This window comes from Oratosquilla oratoria, chromosome 23, assembly GCF_046742065.1.
Source record: "Oratosquilla oratoria isolate Oo_2021 chromosome 23, ASM4674206v1, whole genome shotgun sequence".
In the NCBI taxonomy this organism is placed as follows: domain Eukaryota; kingdom Metazoa; phylum Arthropoda; class Malacostraca; order Stomatopoda; family Squillidae; genus Oratosquilla; species Oratosquilla oratoria.
The window spans coordinates 17,090,804-17,101,818 of record NC_134799.1 but is presented as its reverse complement, the minus strand read 5'-3'; the positions used below and the strand labels follow the sequence as shown (position 1 = coordinate 17,101,818).

General features: G+C 44.7%; 1 protein-coding gene across 1 annotated transcript in view; it reads left to right on the top strand.

Moving 5' to 3' along the window:
- Positions 1-222: 222 nt before the first annotated feature.
- LOC143037676 (chitin deacetylase 1-like) overlaps positions 223-11,015 on the top strand; it is a 17,420-nt gene continuing 6,627 nt past the window's right edge. The window contains exon 1 of the mRNA XM_076206203.1: positions 223-737. Coding sequence (XP_076062318.1) covers positions 572-737 — 166 coding nt within the window. The 5' untranslated portion in view covers positions 223-571. The remainder of the gene's footprint in view (positions 738-11,015) is intronic.

Genomic DNA, 11,015 nt, shown 5'->3' with positions numbered 1-11,015 from the left:
TTTTCAAATTCTGAGTAACCCACAAGATGGCCCAACCCGAAACCCTCTTCCACTAAGAGAACCTCAATCTCTCTCTTTGCGTCTTCCTCAGCCTCGGCGGAGGCAGACACCCCCGAGGTCGAGACCAAGAACCTCCGGTCGAGGAGGAGCCTTCTTCTGGGCACCGTCGTCGACCCCGAGGAACTGTGCAGGGACAGGCGGGAGACCGAATACTTCCGCCTGACCACCTCCTACCGCCACTGCAACAAAGTCTTCAGGTATGCAGACCCCATCCTTCTTCCCTTCTTCTTACTTTCAGAAGTCTTCGATATCCATAATTACGTTTTTTTTTCTTTTTTTAGATTCTTTCTGATGCAGATGTAGACTTACCTCACCCATCCCCACCCACCTTTCATTACTCTCCATTTTTTTTTTTTTTTAATACAAATGAACCAAAGGTCTTTCTGTCGCAGGTGTATATTACACTCTCCCCATATCCTCCACCCCTTAGTCTATCATTGTCCAATCTCCTGACTATCCCCTCTCTCTATCTCCATCTCCGACCTCCCAATAACCCCCTCCCCCTTTTTTTATGAAACGTGTGAACCCGAATTCCTTCTGCCGCAGATGTGACCGAAGTGAGGGTCTAGGCCGCATCCGGCTGGCCGCCATCGTCTGCCCTCCAGGTCTCAACTTCGACATCCGGGACCAAGTGTGCAACTGGAAGAGGAGCGTCAAGAATTGCGAAGTCAAAGAGAGTAAGTACCTGACGAAAAGTACTAGTGTTCCTCCGTGGAGTAGCGGACATTGTTCTCGCCTCGAGCGCGAAGGACCCGCGTTCGAGTCCCGGTACCAGGTACCTGCTCCAACCCCTTCCACAACTCAGAGGTGCTCTTGACCAGCGTCACACTTCAGTGCTGCTACCTAGCTAATGCGGTCAAGCTAATTACATTGGTTTTAGACAACTCTCCCAACAGACCAAAAACAACCACACGTTTTCCTACTCCCACACACAATTTTACCAGGATGGATGAAGTCACTGTGGTGGATAGGCCGGTCCTGTGATGGACCATACAGACTAAAGTCAAAAATACGCGCCACTGACATGCTGGTTTCTATCTCATTTCGCAATACACAGACCCAAGTTTGAACCCTGGTAGCAGGACCACACAGGGCAAAGATGACGGCTTAGGTAACAGCAAAGCGCCTCCTGGGGTTAAGTTTCTGACCTTATCTTGTGGCTTCCTTTTCTCTGAAACGGACAACTGGTGACCAATTCATTACATAAACGGAAGGTTACTGTTTTGTGTAGGTATATCTAAGATCCTACACACACACACGCATACACAAACACTAATTTAGTGATCCGAGTTCGACTGTCGCCCAAGGATGAGAAAAAAAGGCCAGCCTCACTGCACTGTGAGCCGGCAATCTATCTCTGGTGGAAAAGGAGTTATGTGTGCGTGTGTGCACGCGCGCGTGTGTAAGGTCACAGCATTACCCATAGATCTCTCCATACATGAACTCTGAGCTCACATCCGGGAGGGTAATAGCTGTCAATCAAGAGCCCAACCCGTGATCCAAGACCATGATGAAACAAACACACACGAATAATAATGATAAAAAAAAAAACGCAGTGGAGAAGAAAGTTGCTGGGCGTCTTAGAAACGGGATCAAGATTGCGTGAGTGAAATCAGAAAAAAATAAACGAGATGGCCGTGTACAAGTTTAAAGGCACAAGTATGGAAGGTCTGGCCTTGAAGGCAAAACAAAAGAAAATTGTGGCGGTCGGGGGCTGAAGGGGCTGTGGGGAAATGAAACAAGGTTGGGGAGTGGAACAGGTAGGGAGTAGAAGCACAAGAGGCAGGCCAGTAGAGAAAATGGATGTGAATACAACGAAAACGGTAGGATTATCATCTTCATTTTAACATAGCTCCTTACATAATTAGCAAGAGAACGAAAAAAAAAATCGACTGGAGACTTCAACGCTCCATCAATAACAATCCAACACAACGACCTGTGCTGGTTGGAGATTTCTACGCGTTATACGTAGGTATCGTTTATGTGGGTACTGTCCTTTGGAACTTACAACGCCTCTTACTAATAAATTAAATTAATAAATAAGTATTTAGAAACTTTATTACATTGTAGGAAAATATTTTCAAGTGTTGCTGGATGCATCCTCCTCCTCTTCCTCCACATTCTGTGTGTATTGTGCGTGCGTGCGTGTGTGTGTGTGTGTGTGTGTGTGTGTGTGTGTGTGTGTGTGTGTGTGTGTGTGTGTGTGTGTGTGTGTGTGTGTGTGTGCGTGTGTGTGTACATGTATGTGCGTGCGCTTACACACCCACGGTTTCTTGTTCATGCGAGAATGCATGCATGCATGCATGCATTAACATTAATTCCAAAGGATTTTTTACAATTAGTGTCGGCATTGTCTCCGCGCACTGGAAGCTGGAATCTATCATGAGGTTGTTTTTCGGGTTTGCTAGTCAAGGACGCTTGTTCCTTCGTGACACGACGGTCCTTGCTTTCCACAGTTCGTCCGAGTTCGACCGTACTTGAGCGTCTCCTACGCGATCAACATTTCTGATATAAATATCCTGCCAATAGTATTGTCTCTTTCTTTACTTGGTCCTTCAATACTATCCCGAGATTGTCAATGATATTGTGGGGTACAGATTATTGAACAATACCATTATGTATAAGCCGCTTGGCCACTCTTCTTCATCGGGAACTCACGAAAGGGGGAACCTTCGGGGGAGCCTTTGGGGAGCCTTTGGAGAGCCTTTGGAGAGCCTTTGGAGAGCCTTCGGAGAACCTTTGGAAACCCTTCGGAGAACCTTTGGAGAGCTTTCGAAGAAACTTCGAAGAGCTTTCGACAATCCAACGTCTTAAATCATCGATTAGCTGTATTGGTGATGAAAGAGTAGCACAAATAAAGAGACAAAGGAAACAAGGAGGAAGAGTAGAAATGGAAAGCTAGAGAATGGAGGGAGATGAGGGGACTAAGAACAAGTAAAGAGAATTAGGAGAAAGGGAAAAGGTGACAGGGGAGAAGACAGGAGAAGAGAGAGAGAGAGAGAGAGAGAGAGAGAGAGAGAGAGAGAGAGAGAGAGAGAGAGAGAGAGAGAGAGAGAGAGAAGGAAAATGGTAATAAGGGGAAGGGGGAAGGGGAAAGGGAGAAGGGGAACGTGAGAGATCCGGAAAAAGAAGAAACAAGAGAAGATAAGGGTGAATTTTGGAGTGAGCGAGTGAGGGAGGGAGGGAGGGAGGGAGCGAGGGAGAGGGAGAGAGGGAGAAAGGGAGGGGGAGGGAAGGGAGGGGAGGAGGGACTAAGGGAGGGGGAGGGAAAGGAAGGAGAGGAGAAAGAGAGGGGAGGAGGGACTAAGGCAGGGAGAGAAGAAGGAAGAAAGTAGTAATAGAGGGATTGCCAGTGAGGAAGTGCAAGAGAGAGGGAGTGCAAGAGAGAGGGAGGGAAAGAGAGAAGGAGTGCAAGAGAGAGATAGTACGATAGGGAGAGAGGTCGTGCGAGAGGGAGAGAGTAAGGAAGAGATAGAGAGGGAGTGCGAGAGGGAGAGAGTAAGGAAGAGAGAGAGGGAGGGAAGGCTTACTGACCCGTAACACCGATAACAACAACATCCCACCCATAGTTCTTGTGATAATAAAAGAGAGTTGACCCGTTTACCAGCACGAGCTCCGACGTGCAAGGAGCGAGCCAAGACTTACGACACCCGAGCCGAGTCGATCTGGCCTACTCGCTCCCACCCAACAAGTGGGGGACAATATTATAATATTTCGCATTCTCCCCTTCCCTCCCATGGGTGACCCGAGCACCCAGGGATCGTTTACAGGGGAGTGGGGGAGGTGTCGCGAGGTACAGTCAGGTAAATTCCTCGATAGCATCAAGAGTGAAAGACTCAATATAATGGTAACAATAAAGGCACGGAATGAAACGATTATTTTATAATTTAACACAAAGGAGCCAATAGTCTTATGTTTACTTTTGTTTTAAAAACTATCATTGACGATTTTTTTAGTAAGGTCACTGAAGCTCAAGTACACGCTAGTAAATTGTCTAACAACTTTTTGCCCCAACTGTACAACTAACCGTAACCCTACAAGACGTTTCTTACTGTATCTGACAAGATCAAGATTTCGTTCAACTGAACGCATGAAGATTTGTTCATCAGAGGAACAAGTAGGCCGCACACATCCCAATCACTTCGTTGAACTTATAAACAACGATGTAACCTATGCTGAAGGTGGACAACAAAGCAACCCCGAGGTATCCGCAATCCCAGATGACCCACTCAATAGAAAAGACCAAGAGACGGGCCAATCACCTGCGAGCCAACCCAATCCTCCAATCACCAGTGATGTTTTACGTGGGGGGACCTACATCCATGCAACACAATGATCTTCAAGACATTATCGTAATAAAGAGCTTTTGATTCGCCAACAAAAGGCTTCAGACGAGTCTCTCGTCGACACTGAGAAAGAGAAGGTAGTGGAGGAGATGAATTGATGAACGTCAACGGCGGATAGTTGAATGATGGAAATGAAAAGATAATTGAATACTGAAAGGCTATTTCCAGGTATCAAAGACCATATGAATTTGAAGAACACTGAGGAGTAGTCATATAAGGGGGGAAACGAAATATTGATTTTTTTTTATTGAATCTGCATTCGTGTATGAACAGAGTGGCCTGTAATCAGGAACACTCCGTGACTCTAGGCCGTAAAGGTAACACAAATATTCTTGTAAATTGGCTGCATCATATCTAATTAATGCACAAATTCAGAAGAACTCGCTTGGGTCACAGAAAAAAATATATAAACACCTAGGTAATACGATGTAATATCTACCAAATGGCTTTGTTTATTTATACGTTTGTCTGATTGTTTGCCCTCCCCCCTTTCTACTGCATCCGACCTTGTTGTGAACCGGAAGGTCTTCCTTTACCATGCCTTGTTTTTGTACATACATACACTATATATATATATATATATTATATATAAACATACATACATAATACATGTATACATATATATACCGTATATGATATATATTATATATATTTATATATTCATGTATGTATAAAGATGAATCGCGCTCCTGAAGCTCAAAATCAAATCTCTTCAAGAAATTTACATTCAAGAACTTTCATTCTCCTGCCTTCCTTCAGCCGTTCCTCACAAAAGCTTAAGTATTTTCATTTTTCTCTCCTTGAACTTCTTCCCTTCTCTTTTTCTGCGTCGCTTGTTTTTTTCTTCTTCACTTTTTTGGGGGGGAGGGGAGGGTGGCTTTAATATGTCGTCTCCTCTTAATTCTATTTTCGATTCTTTACATTCGTGTAGATTTTTCACTTTCTTTCGTTAGTTTCTACCAAATTCCACTCCTCACTCTCTTTCTCTTACCTTCTAACCCTTTTCCTCACCATTTCTTGGTATCACATGTTATAATTCCAAGAAACCTGAAACTCCTTTTAAGAACTTGGCTTCCCAAATAGTGGGTGTATATCGGCACCTTTCGCTTCCGCTGTTATGCTCACTCCGGGGCTTTGTTGATAAAAGAAACCGAAAGCAAAAATGCTCACTATCGGGCCACTGGTGCGTTGTTTTGATGTGGTTCAGTGAAGGAGCCAAAAACCGTTCTGCCTCTCGAGTGTGATCTCTTGTTCACCCAGATCTACGTCACCCAAGTCTGTCCCTTCTCCCTCTCTTGTTCTCCACCTCCTTCTCCTCATCCTCCTCTTCCTCCTCCTTCTCCTGTGGATATTTCGCAACTAGTCCCTTAAGGTCACAACAACGTCTATGAGGTCACAGCTAAAGGTCACTGGGGTCAAGACACGTTCCCATGACAAAACGGGACGTGTGACGTCACAACAGGTTTAACCAAGTCAAGGCGACAGGTTCGTAAGGGGTCGAAAGACTTCTCCACTCCCCGGACCCTCACCAACCCCACTCCGCCACAATCACCGCCTTCTCCAACACCTCTAGCTGGGTCTAGTAAACCTTCTCCTTTCGCTACTAACGGAAGGCCACGGGGGTCAATGACGTCAGCTAGCATGAATGAAATAGCCCGGCGGCAGCATAGAAAGAAAAAGTGTCATCAAATACGGAAGGAGTTAAGAATTATTTAGACATTTTGAGACATTTCGGAAATCTTGTCCTGATTGTACAATACCAAAACCTTCAATGGTTCCGATATAACAGTCCCGATATTGCTCTAAACTTCCGATTACGATACGATTCCGATATTTGTAATGATTATAATTCATGGTTATCTTCAGGCTCTGCAGTTGGTATATTTATTATTCATTTATCACAAATGGAAGTTTAGAGCAGTATTGGAACTCGTATCGGAATCGTTAGAAATCTTAGTATCGTCCATCACTAGCATTAAGGACTCGTTTAGTCTCCTGAACCGAAATGAAGGGTGGGCCTATATATCATTCTGTTTTAACTCCCACAAAAAAAACACAAACACAAACACAAACGCGAACACACACACACACACGAAGTGCCTGGCGCTAAATGTCAAATATTTATCTTTTCTCTCTCACTCTCGTGAACTCACACCCATCACTCATCCGAAGACGACAAACATCTCCTTCAGCAAAATTTAATACACAATAAGCCCATGAGGAGCTAATAATTTTCGGAACGACCACTACACGACCAAACGCCAGGATTTTATTTATATTCATTTATTTTATTACTATTGCTATTATTATTTTTAGTACGACCCTCTTACACCCTCTCAGCAACAATGAGGCTCTTACGTAGTGATGTTTATGAGTGCCGCCAGACGATTTTAATCACCTCTGTGGCACCTATTTGGTATTGAAGGAAAGACGGCGACGGAGCCATTTCGGGGGTGTTGATGATCTTTGTTTCTGCTTCTGGGACGAGAAGACTCTGGCCCATAACACAACTACTATTACTACCACCTCCACCTCCACCCCCTCCTCATCTTTCTTCCTCATCTTCTTTTTAACCCTTTCACTACATCTTTTTAAAGTTACGATCTCTCCTCTATGAATCAAGGCCTATGATACCACAAATCCATACACTCGTAGACGCTACAGACAATCACCAACACTTCCAATTGTTTTTATCGAGGTGTTTATCTACGGGGCATTGAATCCTTCATTCAATCCTTTGCCGACCGTCTCATGATCTTTATCTATAAAGCATTGAATTCTCCATGGGACGGATCGCCTGTTGCTTATTATCTATTAAGCGTTGAAACTTCCATCGGACCCGTCGCCCCTAGTGCCTCAAACGCTGTTTTCTGTGATTAATCCTTTGAAACACTGCCAAGCGCGGGCGAAGACTTGGGTGCCAATTGCTAAGGCACCGCAGTGCCACATCTCGACAGTGCCATTGTGTTTCCGATTTCTCGCTTCAAGAATGACATCATCGCCAGAATTTTTGGACTCCCTTCCGTACCGGGAAAATTTGATCGTTTTTTTTTTTTTTTTTTTTTCTATGGAGAAAGACCCGCAACAGAGCAATTTAATTACGAAATACATCCGCAGGAAAAATAATTTTGGGTTCAAAGATGTCGCTCGATGTGTTTTGGCACTCTGCCTGCCGTCGGAAGCAGTTTAGGATCTGACGCCAGGAGCTGATTAGCTTCAGCCGAAGCCGTTACCTTTACCTCGTATTGCGCTTGGACGACTGCTGGGGCACGTGACGGTCACTGCTGGGAATGGGTGAGGAGTGCAGGACCCCCTATCAATAACGATGAGGTTACAGCGAGTCTACCTCAGCAACTTCCCTACAGCGGAACTTTTTCATACTAATTATGGTGGCCGTCAAGATATTTTATTAAATTCTATGGCATTCTTTCGGCAATAATAGGTTTATTGTCTATTTCAACCACCTTAATGTCGGGTGGAACTTTACCTTTTGCTCTCGTCTGCCGCCAGGCGATTTTATTCGTCTCCGCGTCAGCTCCTTGGCAGATAAGGCTCAAAATGGACAAATTGCTGTGGTTCTTCAACTCTTATGGATATCCGGGGGACCTCAACAACCTACATAATATCCTCTCACGTGCCCTTCTTAGCAACTAAGGCTCATAATTTTAAACGTTTCTATGGTTCTTCAACCTTTGTGGACCTCGGGGGAGGGGGGGGATCTTCCAGACCTACACAAAATCATCTCGCGGTAACCAGAACCAAGATTTTAAAGCGAGCCACCGAGCAAAAATGTTTTGAAACTATGTATCTTTGTTTCGCAATGTCAATCAAAATATCACCATTCTCCCGGAAAAAAACAAGACTTAAATACCACTGGTTGAACTATCACGCCTGCTGCTGCTGCCATTCGTGCCAGACTCCTGACAGAGTCAACCATTCTCTACCAACCACGTGTGAAACTAACCTCCACAAATCAGTAAACACAAATGATGAGTCTTTCAATCATATACATACATACATGTATATATATATATATATATACATATATATATATATATATATATATATATATAATGTGTGTGATATTATGAAATGTAATTTACCAACGATTCTATCCTAGTAGATAATCTAGTTTGGACGTGCTTGTGTGAGTGTGTGTGTGTGTGTGTGTGTGTGTGTGTGTGTGTGTGTGTGTGTGTGTGTGTGTGTGTGTGTGTGTGTGTGTGTGTGCATGTGTGTGTGTGTGCGTGTGTGTTTTATTTACTTAGTAGTACCTTACGGGAAGGGGAGATATGCTCGTGGTGTGTGTGTGTGTGTGTGTGTGTGTGTGTGTGTGTGTGTGTGTGTGTGTGTGTGTGTGTGTGTGTGTGTGTGTGTGTGTGTGTGTGTGTGTGTGCGTGCGAGCGCAAACGCTGGAACTCCCAATTCTACCACTCCTATTCTTTCTCAAGACAAATCAATACTGACCCAGCTGTTTCATTAAGCTCCTAATACATTCTCTAAGACTTCAACAATCCCCAATCACTAACTCCAACACCAACACCACGAACTCCCTTGCAAGTCCACCACACTTGTCCCCCTCTGCCCTACCACCACAACCACCACCACCACCTCCGGCACCACAACCACTGCAACCAATACTACTACTACAGCCACTACCACTACCACCACCACCAGCCACTCCTTACCGTCTGACACCGGCACCATCTCTCCCTCCCCCCCTCCCCCGCCACCAGTAGCTCGAGCCGCCGGTACCGTTACAAGTACCGGTGGCCCAGCCTCACTCACTCTTCCCCCCCCGACCCGACAGACCCTGACTACGCAATGAGGGTGTCTTCGTGTGAAGGGACAGAGGCTCAGACGCGGTGCATGCGGGATCTCTCTCTCCCTCTCTCTCTCTGTCTGCCTGCCTGTCTGTCATTCTGTCTCTCTCTCTCTTTGTGTCCCTGTCTTTTTCTTTCTATCTCTCTTTCTGTGTGTGTGTGTGTGTGTGTGTGTGTTCGTGTGAAGGGACAGAGGCTCAGACGCGGTTCATGCGGGATCTCTCTCTCTCTCTCTCTCTCTCTCTCTCTCTCTCTCTCTCTCTCTCTCTGCCTGTCTTTCTCTCTCTCTTTGTGTCCCTGTCTTTTTATTTCTCTCTTTCTCTTTCTCTGTGTGTGTGTGTGTGTGTGTGTGTGTGTGTGTGTGTGTGTGTGTGTGTGTGTGTGTGTGTGTGTGTGTGTGTGTGTGTGTGTGTGTGTGTGTGTGTGTGTGTGTGTGTGTGTGTGTGTGTGTGTGTGTGTGTGTGTGTGTGTGTGTTCATGTGAAGGGACAGAGGCTCAGACGCGGTGCATGCGGGATCTCTCTCTCTCTCTGTCTGCATGTCTTCCGGTCTCTCCCTCTCTCTTTGTGTCCCTGTCTCTTTCCTTCTCTTTCTCTCTCTCTTTCTGTGTGTGTGTGTGTGTGTGTGTGTGTGTGTGTGTGTGTGTGTGTGTGTGTGTGTGTGTGTGTGTGTGTGTGTGTGTGTGTTTCAATATATGAGAGTGAAAGTGTTATGAATTGATGATTCATTGCAGGATCGCCGTGCTATCCTCACCACAGCGGCATCGTCCGGCTTAGTGAGATTGTTACGATGCTGACGAGTGCATGCGAGTTGTTAACCGGGTTGTTAAAACAGCTGTGGTTGTGATTGGAGGGAGAGAAAAGTACAACTAATATCCTCGATTATATAGCTTAGATATTCGTTGTTGCAGAGAGGGGTTGGAAAGCCATGAAAGTGTGACCATATATATTATATATATATACATATATATATATTATATATATATATATATATAAAGATCGACAGCAACAAAAGCTTCAAATTTAATTGATGTATTTCAATCTTTCGAGCAATACCTTTCTGTAAAGATGTATGAACGTTTATTAGAATTCCAAACGATATTTGAACGTTTATCCTTTGCAAAGCGTCTTTCGACCAGAGGGAGGGAAGGGAAGTGTATCAATATAAAGATAACATGGAAATATACAAGATGTGTACTATGAGAGGTAACCACGAGATTCTACTCATACCGAAAAGTAGCGTGTGATAAGAGCGATTCTGGTTGGCTGGGAGTGAGGTCTTAGACGTAGGGAAGATGCCTGGTGTTAGGTAGAGATGTAGCGGGCATAAGCTGTATATTAGTGGAAGGTTGTTCCAGCCTGACTGGGATGGCTTCCGTTATGGTAAAGCGGAGGAGATCGCCTCTCCTCCTTGGGCAAATTTAGGTTTAAGAAGGAAATAGTCAAGAACTGGTTTACCAAAAGAATGGAAAACAAATAGAATTGACTTAGCAACCATGTACTGAGCGCTGAAACTATCGATTGTTTTAAGAAAAAGGTTAGATAAATTTATGAATAGGGATAACAGGTGATAAGGGACATGGAACTGCCAGTATAGGCCTAATGGTCTTTTGCTGTCCCCTCCATTCCTATGTTCTTATGTTCTCATATTTTCCTCGAAGAGAATTTTCGTGTTGGAGTCTAGCATACTCCAAGCAATTATAATATCTGCTACGTGCTAAGATGCATGCAGCCAGTCTACAAAGAGCCTTAACAGTTCTATCTCCTCTTTGTTGAATCCTTAACAAG